At 46.1% G+C, this 17605-nt stretch overlaps 1 protein-coding gene across 1 annotated transcript in view; it reads right to left on the bottom strand.

Moving 5' to 3' along the window:
• The window catches only part of LOC138489494 (zinc finger protein 300-like), a 233736-nt gene that overhangs the window by 59741 nt on the left and 156390 nt on the right, over positions 1 to 17605 (bottom strand). The window contains exons 2-3 of the mRNA XM_069617236.1: positions 4300 to 4374; positions 3926 to 4024 (exon numbers count right to left, since the gene is read on the bottom strand). Coding sequence (XP_069473337.1) covers positions 3926 to 4024; positions 4300 to 4374 — 174 coding nt within the window. The remainder of the gene's footprint in view (positions 1 to 3925; positions 4025 to 4299; positions 4375 to 17605) is intronic.

Here is a 17605-nt window from a genome sequence, read left to right as displayed (position 1 = left end):
ACAGAGGTTTGTGGGTCTGCAGACCATGTAAAAGGAGATTCCAAGTATAGGGGTAAACCCTTAGGAATCCCCTCGATTTCCTAAGCATATCCACCAGATGTGGAGGATGCCAGGACAGAGGATTGTGGGTCTGGAGACCATGTGATAGGAGATCCCAAGTGTAGGGATAAACCCTTAGGAATCCCCTCGGTTTCCTAAGCATATCCACCAGATGTGGAGGATGCCAGGACAGAGGGTTGTGGGTCTGGAGACCATGTGACAGGAGATTCCAAGTGTAGTGGTAAACCCTTAGGAATCACCTCTGTTTCCTAAGCATATCCACCAGATGTGGAGGATGCCAGGACAGAGGATTGTGGGTCTGCAGACCATGTGACCGGACATTCCAAGTGTAGAGGGAAACCCTTAGGAATCACCTCTGTTTCCTCAGCATATCCACCAGATTTGGAGGATACCAGGACGGAGGCCCTCCTTCACCATCTGGCCCAAGAACCTTCTGGAGTTCAAGGCAGAGTAGCCTTAGTATCCTTATGTTCCTAGAACCAGGGACCCCACCACTCCATCCCAGAAAGCAGTAGTGAGTACATCAAGTCTAGGTGTAACGGCAAGGAGACCCCTGCCATTAGAGACACTGGGGCCAGCATCTCAATGGTAGATGAGTCTTTCCTCAACCAAGATGATAATGCTAAGGCACCTCTGGGCCCCATTAAGGTTGCTGGAGGCCCTGTCCAGATGCTCCCTATCATGCATGTTATTATCCAGTGTAAAAGCACGGCTGTCAAAATACCTGTCACTGTCCAGGCAGAAGTGTCTAGTGCTGCGGTATTAGGCAATGACCTTAAAACCCTAGCTGTTGTCTCCCACACAGCTGAGCCTGTTAGTCATAGGATAAGGCTCTTTCAAAGGAAGCTAGAGAGGCCACCTTAAGAGACTAAGAGTGAACTCTGCCTATCTTAGAGTGCAGCAGGGCCTTAAACTTATAGCTTCCACTAGGGTCCAAGCTTCAGGTCACTCCAGTGATCTCACGTCCAGCACATGCTGAGGTGACTGAATCCACAGAAGACCCACGTAAACCAGTGGAGGAGGTTCAGCAGGGTGACAAGGAGTTAGATCTTCCTGTCCTTATTGTCCCTGAAGGAAACATAGACTTCTCTCCTTCTAAAAATCCCATTATCAAAGTGGCAACCCTTAGACAAACCAAACCAAGAGCCACGAGGAAAAGGGAGCCTAAACCATGCCTTCCCAGTAGCCCGCTAATAATGAAACCTGAGACCCAGCCTGCTCCTGCTGGAGCGGTGGCTAGGAATCATTTTAGGCCTAGGGACTCCCACTCTGGACACCCCTCTGGATCATTAAGGCTTTCTACAGAGAGCCCTGTCAAAAAGTCTAAATTAGGTTCAGGAGAAGAAACACCTCCAGAGGGTCTGTTGGCTCAGAGTCCCTCTTATAAAAAGAAACACTTCCCTAGAAATAGCTGTAGGTCCTATAGCTTGCACAGGCTTAGACTGAAACTAGAAAGTATAGGCCAGGGTAGTCATGAAAAGAATGCTGATGGACTCTACAGTAGGTTAGACCGACTGGACCAGGGATACATCCAGGAGTAGATGAAATCCTCCTGTCCCTCAGTCTGGGGGCGGGGGGGGTCTTAGTTTGATTTACATTTTTTGTGATATCTCCTCCACACGTGATTACCCGAGTACTTTTTGCTGGACTACTGGCATTTATGTCAGTTCTCCTGAGTGAGTGGCAACCTCTTTCCCCAGTATCTCATTCTTTTACTCGGTCTATGGGAATCTTTTTATACCTTTTTCATTGAGTTGTGCTTTTCTTCCAAGTTTTTTTGCATCTGTAATTTACTTTTGCAGCGCACAGCACTCTCTGTGCAGTGTTGCTGGGAGCCCTTTGGGCTTCCCTTTTTATTTTCTGTTACTTTCCTTGAGAGAACACAGGGCAGAGGGATTTTTTTTATCCTACCTCTCTTTTCTTTTGTGAGATCAGCATACCCCACCTTATGTGGAGTGCTGAGGGGTTACAATGTGTACCCCTTCTCACTGCTCCTGTAACTTTTCAGTTACAGTGCCGAGCTAATCTGAATAGCTGGTGGCTGTGGTTCTATCCTACAGACATTTGTGCAATTTTTACCCCCAGGCTGTACTCACTGCCGCGGTAATGCACAGAAGGGTCACAATTGACCCAAAATGGTGGCCTGTCCTTTCCTGGTCCATCTTCTGTCATTCAGGCTGGGGGAGGTCCTTGTGTGATTTTTGTCTTCAGCGGGAATCCTTTGAAAAGCCTGTCAAGGCGCCAGTTAGTCTGTGAGGACAGGAAGCAGGGGAGGATTTCGAAACTCTGCTGGACTTTGCCTTCTGCTGTGCTTGCCTGGAACCAGTTCAGACTGGGAGGCTGGGTGTGCCTGTAGCCTGAATGGCTGGGTTCCTGCATAAAAGTTGAGTTTCCTGAGGCTGAAGCAGAGCTGACCACTGGAACTGAAGAACCAACGAGGAAGAAGAAGCAGAGATGTCCGCAACCACTTCCAGGTGACCGGAGATGCCTTCTGTGTAACCGCTGCTGTTCGACCCCTTCTTCCAAGTGTCAGGGGAACCGCAAAGAGGACGACTCTCTACCTTACACTCGTGGGTTGAATCAGTCTCAAGACAACCTGCATTTCGAGCCATCCCACGATGAGCTGTGACCTTCTATCGCTGCAATTTGCCAATGCCCTGGGACCTGAGACCTCTATGCAGTACATCGTCTTCCGAAGATCGAATCCTCACAAAATGTTTTGATGGACTCCTTCCAGACCTCTAGAGGCTAGCTTTCACTCCTTGAAGTCCCCTCACCAGAGTACTGGACAGAGAAAGCGAGATGAATCGACCGGGCCATAACCTTTTTTCACTGGTGCTTTGAAAAGGGCATCAAAACCCCAGTGCCATGAAGAATCCTTTGTTAGACGCCCCTCCACTCAACTACTGCTGTGAAATCCACTTCAGTGTCACTTCCTTCGTCTCCACGACCAAGAATCTAGTGACCGGGTCGGCTGCTGCTGCAACACGAGGGCATCCTGCTGCATCCGTGTATTGCTCCAAAGGTTCTGTAAGACTCAAGGTAGAACTTACCTAAAGATGCTTTGGTGCTCCTGTGTTGCTGGAGTGGTGATTTGTGTGCTTGGGAGTTCGCCCATACACGTTCACCCAGGCCTAACACTTGTGTGCCTTCAGGGAGCCTTCTCCGAAGTTCTTTAATCCTTTTTCAAAGCAAAAGTGTTACTTCCTTGCTGCTGAAGATTTCCTCTGGAACTCTTGACTTTCTACAGCTCGTGCTTTATCTGTTTTTATCGCCAATCTGACCCTGAAAGACATTCAGCACTAGATAGGGATGGACTACTGAAGCCTAGGCCTCTGTAAAAGAATTGCAATGAAATGACTTACCTTGAGTTGGTGATGTTTCATATCTTCTTTCCTGAAACAAAGTATTACAAGTTTATTACAAATGTGGTTTTTACTTACCTGTGAATTGCTGATTGCTATTCTGAAAGGTCTATGCAAAAGTCATGTACTTACTGTATACAATCTATTGGTTTTGCATTGTGTCTACTGAAAGGATAGTGCTTACCTTACAGAAGATGTATCTTTGCCTTGGTGTGTATATAGAATAAACCATTATTTTGTATATATCTTTTTTTCGTGTGTCAGTGTTTCTTGGGACTATGTGTGTTTCTACCTGCCCACAGCCCCCCTCCCTCCTAAGATAAGCCTGGCTGCTCGGCCATTGCTACCAACATACTCGTGTGGTTCAGGCCTATACTAGACGTTGCAGCCCTGTGGCCCACGTGTGTGAGTCTTCTAAAGTCCTACCAAAGTTGGACTTTGCAAAACTCCCTAAAAGCCCCCCAAAGGTTCCTGTTCATGCTCATCACCGTTCTACCCACCTGTAGGACTCCCGGTCTCCGATTCAAGGGTCTCCATGGAACAGGCATCTGTCTTGTCTTCAACACGCATCGTGTCGATGGCTGTAATACTTGCATGTCCTGTAATCACATGAAGAGAACAGTCTAATGAAAACATGTGCAGAAATCATGTATGCTAACATTTGCCATCAGCAACAAAGGAACTTGTAGGAACACAGGGAGAAGAGGGACCACCAATTGTTCATCGGAAGACATGCAACAAACCAGGATATTCTGTAACACGATGGGAAGAGATGGGTAACCGAGCGAGCCCTGCAATGTCTCATGCCAGGATCATATACCACTTACATTCAATGCAAGTACTGGAGGCTCCCAGGAGCATGTGTGACACTCACCCAACTCTTGGCCTGGACTCCTTCCTCCCACTTCCTCTCTAAGATGAGAAGCAAACACTGAACCTGAGGCTTCATCTGTCCTCAAAGAAACAACAAAGAACAAGTTACAACGTCATGTGAAAATGCCCTTTACACCAACATGATGTTTCCAAAGCGATGCTCAGGTAATAGCAGTAAATAGTAAATATGCTTTATTCCTGTGACATTGAACAACAAAAGCCAAATTCAGAATAAAATATTACAGAATGTATAAGAGTACAATCTTCATGCAAAGGGCACATGAATGACAGTGTATTGGCGGCATTTCCAAGCCTTAAAGAGGTGTGGCCAACAGTATTCTGCTGCACAAAAATACACAATCATTAAAAGTCTTCTTTAGATCCTGGGGAGGAAGTAGACGGTAAAACAGCCTCATGCGCGAATAAGAGAATGTTAATACGTTCATTTCCTGTCAAAGGGGCATCAGTTCTAGACCCCAATAAAGATCTTGCAATGACATCAATAGCAAGTGTAAATAATTAAGGGGCCATTACGCATCCCTGTGTCACCCCTTTTGTGACAGGGGTGCTTCTGCTTGTTGACCCGCTGTCCCTGTCTAACTCTAGCTATATCAGAAGTGTAAAGTGCCTTGATGCAGGTCACTAACTGGAATGGAAGTCTAGACTCGTGCAAGATATCCCATAAAGGTTGCGTTCGACATTGTCGCCGGCAGCTTTTATGCCGATAAATGCCATGTAAAGGGGCATAGCCTTGTTGCGGGAGAGGTGGTATATCCCGCCCCCCTACCCCATTCCCCCACCAAGTGAATGTTGTGTGAGCTAAGGGGGGAGCCATCTCCGTCCCTTCCGTATAAATTTGCATCTCCCATCTTCTGTATAAATAAATAAACCTCATGATGAGGCATGTAGTCTGAACTCCCTTTTGTGTCTCTGTAAACGCCATCTTTTTCTAGGCCCTCTGCCCTTCTGCATAAAATGTCCACTCTCCCTCTCACAGCGCCGCGCACAGCCAGCCCCAGCCACCTCCACCCTCTGTCAGCTCAGCGCAACTCTTGTTCTCACGGAAACGCGGCCATTCATTGTTGCAATCAGCAAGTATCGAGCCCTGACAAAATGTGCTCATCCTAGAATGCGAGACCAAGGCCTGCATTTTTTTAATTTATTTTTTTATTTATTGTGTCATAGCCATATACTTAAACAATATAATACATACTTATGACTTTGAACGCAAGAATCCATACACATTTTGTTTTTAAAAACACACTAAACAAAAGAAAAAATTTAAAATAAGACAGATTGGAATATCACAGAAACAAACTCAAACAATCAACACCTCAACAGAGGGAGCCCGCCCCCAACAAATCTGTTAAGAGAGCCACTACTTCAAACGTCAGGAGTGTTTCATTGCCTGACGACAGTCTGTCGCAAAAGATATCAGAATTCAGCCAACCAGGATCGTGAAGAAATCTCTGAAATCTTGCCAGTCTCAATGACCGCGTTCCTGGACAGTGCGTAGATAGATGGTTCAACGACTGCCTTTCATTATTATTACACTTGTCGCAAATGGAAGAGGGGAATTCCTCATTGTTTCGGATTGAGCGAACCTCCCGGGTTAAACATAGGTTCAATCTAATTCTCAGAAACTCAGCTCTCACCTCTGGATCAGGAAACTTATTCAGATAATGAGGGAGCCGGGATCTGGGTTTGTCAAAATGCGTATGTGATGCTGATAGCTTTGCCATCCTCATTCCATTAATCGTCCGATTCCAGTCCCATTGTTTCATACGCATTTTGACTTTCTCCGGATCCTGAATAATAAGATCAGTAGAGAAATCTGAATTCACCAGGATTTCACCACATTTTAGACTAAGCTCATTTAGAAGGGTATTGTCAGCTTTTTTCAGCAGTAATGCTACATCCTCATATAGCGAGCCCTTTGGGGGGACAAGGATTAGCCTAAACATCGATATCCATCTCCACTCCATCATGGCCAACAAAGAGGACAAGCCCAACTCATATCTTAAACACCAGATGGGGACACAATTGGCCAGATTGAAAGACCTCTTCCAAATCTTAGCCTCCAATTTATCCCAATCAATTTTCATAGATAAGGGATTCGACTCCAAGCCATAAAGAATTACAGGGGCCACATTTCCTATGTAAAACCTCACTAGGGGTTGGACGGAAAATGTACATAGTTTAGAGCAAATTCTTTTCATCTGGGCTCCCAAACTAATTACCTTATTATCCAAAATCAAAAGAAGATGACTCAATGTTGGAAAGGCTCTGATCACTGCCCCCAAATAGGTTAACTCAGTAACCAGTTCGACATGGCGATTATTCATAGACCAACTATAGGACTTGAGTATCTTATTCGGATGTTTGAAGACCAGCACCTTCGATTTTTCAGGATTAATTTTTAGGTCGTTTGTCCGGGCATAATCCGCCAATGCTGATAATAGTCGTTGCAGCCCGACTTGTGAGTGGTCTAAAACCACTACATCGTCGGCATAGGCCAACCAATTTAGTTTTGTTTCACCAATTTTTGGAATAATAAGCCCTACACCTTGAAGCCAATCACATAGATCTGACATAAAAAGAATGAAGAGGAAAGGTGCAATCACGCAGCCCTGCCGGACACCTCTCTCGACCCCCATAGGAGTCGACACTGAGCCTGCGCTAGAGAGCCTAACACGCATCAAAGAATTCTGATGAAGCTCGATTAGAATGGACAACAGGTTGGAGGGGGCTCCCCAGATGTTCAACTTTCTCCACAAGAGATTTCTATTGACAGTGTCGGAAGCCTGGGACAGGTCAATCCATGCGCCAAACAATGGGGGGGCCTCCCTTCATAATAGATGGTAAACTAATACAGTTTAGAACAAGTCCGTTCAAGGCTGTTGACAATCCTCTTCTGAGCCCCGTTTGCTGCTTGGGAATAATACATTTGGATTTAGCCCATGCCTCCATTTCACTCAAGATCAGACCTACAAAGATTTTACTGTCTGCATCTAGGAGTGAAATGGGGCGATAATTCGAGGCTGCAAGACGATCCCCCTTCTTATAGATCGGTATTACAATAGATGATCTCCACGACACGTATTTTGCCTGAGTGTACAATATTATCGAAAATGGACTTGAGGACCTTGGCTCAAAGTGTTGGATTCATTTTTAGAATGAAGTTACTTAAACCATTTGGACCAGCTGCCCTCGAGCCCGAAGATTTCTTTATTCGATTCTCTATGTCTTCACAAGAAAAAGCTAGGTACCAGGCACCACCCACTGCTATTTTAGGAAGCATCAGTTCAGATGGACGATAAACGTCTGAAAAATGAGTGACCCATACGTGTTCCTGTAGGATTGTTTCCTGGGTTGGGGGGGATAGATTGTTCAGAGACCCTACCAAAGCCCAGAAATGTCTAGAATTTCTGGAAAGCATTCTTTCCCCGTCTTGCTGCAATAGTTGGTGCCTGTGAGAGCGTACCCAGTTTCTGTACCTATAATTGAGGGCTGTAAATTGGGCATCCAAGTCTTTCTCGTCAAATACCATCCTCTTTAGGCGTGCCGTCTCCAAACGTTTAAGGTTTTTCTGTTCAAGAATTTGCACATCAAACAAATGTTTGTGAGCCTCTTGCTGTTTAGAGACCGAATGCACTTCAGGACTCCGATCCCAAAGAAAGGGTAGAAAAGTAGCAGATTGACAATGCATTGACAACTAATTACTTGAAAGCTGATTCACCCGTTCATTCAGATTATTTGTAAGGGTTCGACCCCCTCTATCAAACCTTCTGAGCTGGTTTCCAGCAGAATTAAGTGATAGCTCTTCAGTATAACAACACGTAGTATGGGCAAAGTCCAAGACCAGAGAGACCACCAACATGTCATAATCATCTCTGTTCCCTTCAATAACCCTAAACTCAGTGCAGCTGTTCATGATTGCTCTGGAAACGGAAAAAATAATCAATCGTTGAAAAGGCCATACCTCTGTGCCAGGTTGGAGCAACCAAGAGGTCCCCTTCCACGTTACCATTGAGCATCACAAGATCCCAATCTCTCATAAAACCATACCAAGGAGTACCATTACTAGTAACAGGTTTAGTTTTCCCCGAGATCGGATCCTTAGAGCGTACACACTGAGAGTTTATATCTCCAGCAATTATTAGTTCATCGGAGGGAAAAAGGGATGAGAACTCGACTAAGCAATCAGACAGATCTTGTAAATACTCAGACAGGGGGTGGCCAAGGGGTTCCAATACAAGTTAACCACTAACCAGTTCCCCCCTTTCTCTTAAATCTCACCATCAAAATACCTTGTTTGTTATCAGAGAGCAAACTCGAGGAGCTAAAGACATCATTCTTACAGGCAACCAGTAGCCCCCCCCCCTCCACAGGTCTGCCTCCTCCCAAACCCTGCACCAACTGTTGATAGGTGGAAAACCCATCGATACCCAGCTTAAAAGTCAACCATGTTTCCTGGAAACAGATCAGGTCCAAGTTCAGAACAGTGACGTTTTTTCCAGGTCCTTTTGAGAGGGAAGAATAGCCCAGAGTGTTCCAGGAAAGAAGCTTTATCTGTGAGCTAACTAAAGTCTCTGTTGAGGCAGGCCCATTTTATGAAGGACTTGGGAAATAATTTTGGTTACCATTTCACACATGTTAGCTTGAGGAGCTCCCGTGATCTTGTTATGCGGGAGAAAGCATGGTGGGGGGCCCGCAGTTAGCCCCGACTGCTTATCTTTAGGCTGGGGACAAGACCTTGAGACCATTATACTTCTTTCGGCCCAAAGATCTTTAGCCCCCCAAGTTGATTCTAGACCCATTCTTGACTTAAGGACTAGTTCAACCGTATCTGTATTGAAAGAGTGAGGAAAACTAGACCAAGGCCTGCTCCAGCTCCAGTGCCCCATCCATCTTTGCTGACCGACTCATGCCCTCTCCACCCCCTCCCTGCCAGGCCGCAGTCCACTGAACCCATGCCCCCTATTCCCTTTCAATGCATCTGGCCACCAGACCCTTCCCCCGGGCCACCTCCAGTTCACCCACCATATACCTAATCTAGAGTGGTCATATATTCTGGTAACACTAACACCTATCTCCTATGTGTTAGAAATCGTGGGGCCCTAGAGACCACGAATAAAAGATCGCCCCTCCAGATAAGACACGACCCCTAACCCATGCTCCCATAAAAAGACAGGTCGGAATGTACCCATTTCACACTAACAGTCCCTTTTTGAAGTGACAAATGCCAATTCATGCCAGTCATTATTTCGTGCATGCCAAGTGATATGATTGTAGGTCATTTGGTCGAATCTAAATGGTCGACAGGACAAATGGTCGACACCAAAAGGTCGACAGGTCAAATGGTCGAATTTTTTTTTTTTGGGGGGGGGTCCCCCCTCCAAACCCCTTTTTTTTGCTAAAAACCCCTTTTTTTACCTAAACGAAAACCTAAAAAATATATACCAAGGGCCTCATCACGAGTTTGGCTGTAGCCCTTAAATGCGGTGGTAATGGTATTACAGCCGCATTTAAGGGCTGGCCCTATCACGAGTTGGGCGCTAAATCGACTGTTTTACCTCCAGCTTTTTTCTGGAGGTGAAAATCCCTGTTTTCAGCTGTATTACAGCCGGCTGTATTAGCCCGCATAATTAGCGCCGAAAATTCCCCATTGGATCCAATGGACCCAATCAGGAATGGGGATTTACCGTTAAGGCCCAACTCGTGATCCGGTGGTAATACCACCGGACTGGTCGGTGTTAGGGCTATTACAGTCGGCTGTATTACAGCTGGGAATACAGCCCAACTCGTGATGAGGCCCTTGTTATTCAGCTTAGTTAGACAAACGCTACATCATCTCTGCAAACTTCGCCTGACCTTTACCTGGCCAAGGAGGAGCCCAGCTGACCACGTGTACGATGACTGATGGAGTGACAACTAGTAATCAACCCCAGGACTCCCCTATGGAGCTGGGAAGAGTATATGTACTTAGCCAATCATGTCTGGAAAACTATCTCTTATGTATAATGTCAGCTAAGACGCTTGGTGCCCTTTTAACGTGCTGCCTGTGTATCTGTTAGCAAAGCGCTCTCGGGCAGCAGAGTTCTTTGCTTGCATTTATTTACTTATTTACATTTTGGTTACCTTGCAATTACTCTCCTGGTCTCATTCCCTAGTGGGGTGTGTACCTTATTCTGTCTTTTGGGAGATGTGCATGATAAGGTGTCAGCCTTCATTTGGTGACCCCTTATGCAGCCTTTTGACCAACGTATTTCTGTAGGATCAAGCTTAATCGGAAGGTTATTCAACCGTACCTATGTCTCTACAAAGGAATGCTTGTGTGTGGTGAAGATGTTTTTAAATCAATATATAAGAGTAAACAATTAGAAAAGATCTCGGCGTACACTTTTTCCAAACTCTGTAAAAGTGAAATGGGCCTACAAGTTCATGGAACGTTACTGCCCCCTTTTTAAAAATAGTAACTATCACAGCTGAACGCCATTACATTGGTGGCTCTTGGTATTTGTTGACCAAGTTAAACCGTTTTAATACAATTGGGATTCGAAAAGGACCTTCTGCTTTAAAGAGACCAATGGGAATACGGTCCAGCCCTGGAGCTTTAAAGAGACCAATGGGGAATACCGTCCAGCCCTGGAGCTTTAAAGAGACCAAAGGGGAATACCGTCCGGCCCTGGTGCTTTAAAGAGACCAATGGGAATACCGTCCAGCCCTGGAGCTTTAAAGAGAGCAATGGGAATACCGTTCACCCTTGGAGCTTTAAAGAGACCAATGGGAATACCGTCCAGCCCTGGAGCTTTACAGAGACCAATGGGAATACCGTCCATCCCTGGCGCTCTAAAGAGACCAATGGGAACACCGTCCAGCCCTGGAGCTTTAAAGAGAGAAATGGGAATACCGTCCATCCCTGGCGCTCTAAAGAGACCAATGGGAACACCGTCCAGCCCTGGAGCTTTAACGAGACCAAAGGGAATACCATCCAGCCCTGGCGCTCTAAAGAGACCAATGGGAATACCGTCCAGATCTGGTGTTTTAAAGAGACCAAGGGGAATACCGTCCAGCCCTGGCGCTTTAAAGAGACCAACGGGAATACCGTCCAGCCCTAGTGCTTTAAAGAGACCAATGGAAATACCGTCCAGCCCTGGCGCTCTAAAGAGACCAATGGGAATACCTTCCCACCATGGCGCTTTAAAGAGATCAATGGGAATACCATCCAGCCCTGGCGCTCTAAAGAGACCAATGGGAATACCGTCCAGCCCTGGCTCTTTAAAGAGACCAATGGGAATACAGTCCATCCCTGGAGCTTTAAAGAGACCAATGGGAATACCGTCCAGCCCTGGAGCTTTAAAGAGACCAATGGGAATACCGTCCAGCCCAGGAGCTTTAAAAAGACCAATGGGAATACCGTCTGGCCCTGGAGCTCTAAAGAGACCAATGGGGAATACCGTGCAGCCCTGTGGCTTTAAAGAGACCATTGGGAATACCTTCCATCCCTGGAGCTTTAAAGAGACCAATGGGAATACCGTCAAGCCCTGGGGCTTTAAAGAGACCATTGGGAATACCGTCCAGCCCTGGAGCTTTAAAGAGACCAATGCGAATACCGTCCAGCCCTGGTGCTTTAAAGAGACCAATGAGAATACCGTCCAGCCCTGGGGCTTTAAAGAGACCATTGGAAATATCGTCCAGCCCTGGCGCTTTAAAGAGACCAATGGGAATACCGTCCAGCCCTGGGGCTCTAAAGAGACCAATGGGGAATACCGTCCAGCCCTGGAGCTTTAAAGAGACCAATGGGAATACCGTCCAGCCCTGGAGCTTTAAAGAGACCAATGGGAACACCGTCCGGCCCTGGTGCTTTAAAGAGACCAATGGGAATACCGTCCAGCCCAGGCGCTTTATAATTCTTTTGTGCATTCAGTGCAGAAAGCAGCAGAGGAGCACCACTGGCAATAGGCAAGCCCTGTAAAGCTGCTGGTGTGGAGTTATTTGCTGGTTGTGACTCATATAATCGCTTAAAATGGTCGTACCACACGGAGGCAGGAATGGCCATAATGGGACTAAGCTCTATATCTAGGTTACCCTGTGAAACAATCTGCTAGAACTTGTTTTGATCATGTTCATAGGATGCTGGCATTAAACTTTCCCATCTACTTTCAATTTCTACCTCTTTTCTCTTCTTAATTGTGGCTTTATAGTCCATTCTCATTTGCTTTATCAAATGCCATTCATCACGACTATCAGATTTGAGGGCTGCTAAGGGGTTACTCTTGGCTTTTTACAATCCTTGTCCAACCAGCTTGTACATCTCCTGTATAGTATGTACTCATTCTTTGTAAAATATGAGCTGGTAAGGCTGGCTTGTGTTTATGTCATTAATAAATACAGATAACATCGGGTCCACAGCCCCATGAATCTCAGCCCTCAGTTGCTCATTATTTAATGGCTCCCATTTTATATCACGCCCATTATTGCATTGGGTGATATTTGGGACATAGTTCAAGGTAACCACAAGGGTATTATGGTCGCTTTCAGGACGTTCCATGACAAGTAAGGTTTTAAGTAAATGCGAGTGAGGGATAATAGTCAAGCAATAATTAATCAAACTATCTACATTCCTTGTCCTAAACGTACCCCAGACCTCATCCTCCAGCCATTTCTGTGGTGCTAATTGGGTGTTAAGGTCACCAAATATCATAATTATTTCAGCCCTATCCCTAGTCCCAGCTCTACTATCAATGCAACGAACTGAGGAAAAATCTGTCTGTGCGTGCAAAGTCTCAGTCACTTTGCCTTGGAGGTAGCAGTGGTCTGATTTCTAATATAGTTCTCCTAGTGTAAACTAAATGACCTGTTGCCTTCTGGGCCTGTTTTTCAATCACAGTCGACAGGGGTTTGATGCTCCTTCCTGTAGTATTACCGTACATTTGGTTACTCTTAATACTGGGTTATGGGTATTAACAACGTTGACCCTTGGTTCAAAGTGGGTCCCCTATTCTGAGGAGAAGACTGTAGTGTACTATTGAGACCTTTGTGGCCTGCGTCAGCAATAAGAGCTCTGTTTATTTCGCTCACATATAGAGCCCAGTTCCCTACTTAGATCAAGTAGCACCTCCTTCAAGGAGAGGAGACCCTCCATGATTTCACAAATATCCTTCTTCAAAAGGACGCAACCAGAACAGCTCCTACAAGAGTTAAGGATGATACAGGATCCGAGCAAAGATGCACTAGCCGTTGGATCGTTCAAAGTCAAGGATGGTTTGGGACCTGAGGATTATTTGTGCGTATGGGGAGGTTGAGAGGTGGGCTCCTCAACAAACTGCCCGAAATTACAGGGTCTCACATTTATTAGTAAACTTGTCTTGGTCCGAGGAACTGACTACCCTGGCCTCGGGCTGCGTTTGGGCCTCGTCATTATCTAATGGTTGGTCTAGTCGGGACTGCAGAAAGGGATAGGAATGGATGAAACATAAATGACATCCTTTCCTCTAGTTACCTGGTCTTGGTCCGAGGAACTGACTACCCTGGCCACTGGCTGTGTTTGGGCCTTGTTATGATCTAATGGTTGGTCTGGTTGGGACAGCAGGAAGGTCAAGGAGAAACTGTCTACCGTGGCCTCGGGCTGTGTTTGGGCCTCGTCATTATCTAATGGTTGGTCTAGTCATGACAGCAGGAAGGTCAAGGAGGAACTGACTACCGTGGCCTCGGGCTGTGTTTGGGCCTCGTCATTATCTAATGGTTGGTCTAGTCAGCACAGCAGGAAGGTCAAGGAGGAACTGACTACCCTGGCCTCGGGCTGTGTTTGGGCCTCGTCATTATCTAATGGTTGGTTTAGTCGGGACAGCAGGAAGGTCAAGGAGGAACTGACTACCCTGGCCTCGTGCTGTGTTTGGGCCTCGTCATTATCTAATGGTTGGTCTAGTCGGGACAGCAGGAAGGTAAAGGAGGAACTGTCTACCGTGGCCTCGGGCTGTGTTTGGGCCTAGTCATTATCTAATGGTTGGTCTAGTCGGGACTGCAGAAAGGGATAGGAATGGATGAAACATAAATGACATCCTCTCCTCTAGTTAACTGGCATTGGTCCAAGGAACTGACTACCCTGGCCTCGGGCTGTGTTTGGGCCTCGTCATTACCTAATGGTTGGTCTAGTCGGGACTGCCGAAAGGGATAGGAATGGATGAAACATAAATGACATCCTCTCCTCTAGTTAACTGGCCTTCGTCCATGGAACTGACTACCCTGTTGTCAGATTGTGTTTGGGCCTCGTCTTGATTGAATGGTTGGTCTAGTCAGGACAGCAGGAAGGGCAAGGAATGGATGGAACATAAATGACATCCTCTCCTCTAGTTAACTGGCCTTCGTCCATGGAACTGACTACCCTGTTGTCAGATTGTGTTTGGGCCTTGTCTTGATTGAATGGTTGGTCTAGTCAGGACAGCAGGAAGGGCAATGAATGGATGGAACATAAATTACATCCTTTCCTCTAGTTACCTGGTCTTGGTCCGAGGAACTGACTACCCTGGCCTCTGGCTGTGTTTGGGCCTTGTTATGATCTAATGGTTGGTCTGGTTGGGACAGCAGGAAGGGCAAGGAGGAACTGTCTACCGTGGCCTCGGGCTGTGTTTGGGCCTCGTCATTATCTAATGGTTGGTCTGGTTGGGAGAGCAGAATGGGCAAGGAATTATCTCTTTTTAGCCCACGACAAGCGGCCACTGCAGCGTAGCATTTCCCACCCTCTTGTTTTGGTGGTCGGGGAATCTCACATAACTCGGCATTGGTGGTGGAATAACAGTGTCTGTGGTTTTTATGATTTAAATGATGAAGTAGTCGCGATGCCAGTAGACTTGTCTTTATCGGAATTACCACAGTAGGATTAATATTTAGAGGTGGGATTTTGTTTACAATCTTTATTATTAGTTCTGGATAAAGGATATTTATCTATTTCATCGTTATCCAGATCACCTGAAAGAAGGTTTATTTCATGAATCAGCAGGTTTGCATCTGCTATTGGGGCCATCAGGTTAGCTGCTTTTCTACTTGTCCCATCTGGGGAAGTTGGGGTGATTGCCTTCCTTTTAGGTTTGGCAGATTGTTACTCTTACCAGATGGTGAATGATTTTGTGGTCCACAAGCGCCTGAAAAGTGATCATAATCCGTTAGTTCTCTCGTGGATTCCGTAACGACCAAACCCTAATTTTAAAGTATCCTTTGGTTCTGAAGAGTCTGTTAAAGTTTCCCATGTGATGACATTGACCAAGGATAAGCTAGCTTCCGTGCTGGCTGAGGCAGACCTGTCGGGCAGGGATTTCCCCTCAGGCTCTGTTAAAGATCCTGTTGCTAGCAAATAACATCAGACACCCAGTACTCTTTCCTGCCGACAGGAGAAAGAGCGTAACAATGCATTCTGGTTTGATGGGGAGTGTCGCAGGGCAACATTTGAAATGTGTGTTGCATCAAAGAATAACAATATGACTGCAGGCAATTTATATAATCTTTAAAAAGTCTATTAAAAGCTTTTAAAGGCTAAGAAAAAAGTATTCACCGAGACCCAGTGGAACCTTTTGGACAAGGCGATTAGGGAAGATGATGCAAAGGGGTACTGGAACAGTGCTCAAGTGGATGGAACTTTCATTTTGTCATCTGAGTGGGTCTCTCATTACAAGGATATCCTATTTAACGTGAATGTTGCAGTTCCCCTCTACGCTTGGAAAGTAGGGTTACGTTCTCAATTCACAAGGTTATGCGTGCTATTAATGATAGCAAGCACGGAAAAGCCCAAGGCTCGGATGGTATTAGGTCACACCTCTATAAATGGTTCTCGGGTTGGTGGACCCCAATCTTGCTGGAATGATTTAACGTGATTGCACGCTCTTTGGTTCTTCAATCTACTTGGAGCAAGAGCATTATTATACCTGTTTTGAAAAAGGGCTCACAACCCGACCCCCCCTGCTATATCCCTGTTAGATAGCACTTCTAAGATCTTTGCCAGGTGTTTGGCAGCCAGGCTTTCCAAATGGGCAGTAGACAATGGGATTCTACCTACTTTCCAAGCAGGCTTTAGAAAAGGTCATGCCTCCATCCATAAAACCATCATCGGAAAATATGTCTTATCAAGAGGAGTTCGAGTATATGAAGGCTTCTTAGACTTAGTGAGGGTCTTCGAGTTTGCCACCAACAAAGGGGTGTGACAGGGCTGTCCAATGCCCCCTTGCTTTTTATAATTTTTCTTTCAGATTTCAAGCCTCACCCCCAACAGGAAGGTACAAAACCGCCAGTTTTAAATGGCGACTCTACTCTTTTATACGCCGATAACACCATTCTACGTGATTTTACATCAAAGGCACTAGGACGAAGCCTAAGTTACGCAGCTAGCTACCTCAAGCTAAATGGCTTACATTTAAATCTTTCCAAGACAAAGATAGTGGTCTTTGGTAGAAATAATCCTGAACATACTTGGTAAATTATAACGTTAAGATCAAAGTGGTGAGCACCTATTGCTCCCTAGGTGTTGTTTTTTCAGGCAATTGCTCCTGGACTCCGCATTTAGAGCAGGTGAAAAAAAGGCTACGAGCAGGCCTGGGCGGCCCAACTACATTTTACCACAGATTAAGTGGCCACCGGCTTGATAAATGCATCCAGGTTATGGAGGCCAAGGACCACTCAGCTGTTTGGTATAGTAGTGAAATCTGGGGCAACGTGAATTGTTTATCCCGGGACTCATCTAGCTTTTACTTTGGGCCTGGTCCCCTGCGCCCCAACGGTGGCTCTGCACTTGGAAGCTGGTATTCCCAGTATCAGTGTGTGGGTTGAATTGACATTTCTGGAATTCTTTAAGAAGCTATTCTCAACCACCTCAGAAAACCCAAATGTCAGGAATGCCACAGGGGAAATGGTGTCAAAGGGCTCCCATGTTAACTACCCTTGGCGTATGAAGTGCGCCCTCTTGTGCAAGAAGTGGGGTTTAGATATTGCTCAGATTAAGGCGGGTGCTATTGTTCTGACTTGAGTGTCGTGTAGACCGATGAGACCTCCGTCCCCAAGTGACGCACAGGGGAACGAAATAGAAACCCTCTGTGCGACCCTTGAGGCCACAGGTGAGAGATGTCTTCCCAGATCCACGGAGCCTCTGGAACACCGATGCTGCTGTCAAGAAGGAAGGAGGTTAAGCACCAGGCAATCACAATACAGGCAGGTAAACAAAAGAATCTAAAGTGTCTTACCTATCTGGTGTAAGGGAGACCCAGGTAACCTAGTAGGGAGGTTCGAGGCTCATTAGATGCGGCGGTCCCTGGAATAGT

Source organism: Ambystoma mexicanum, chromosome 9 (genome assembly GCF_040938575.1).
Source record: "Ambystoma mexicanum isolate Mex_15411 chromosome 9, UKY_AmexF1_1, whole genome shotgun sequence".
NCBI classification, from domain to species: domain Eukaryota; kingdom Metazoa; phylum Chordata; class Amphibia; order Caudata; family Ambystomatidae; genus Ambystoma; species Ambystoma mexicanum.
Note: the sequence above shows the minus strand (reverse complement) of the source record. Positions and strands in the feature narration are given on the sequence as shown.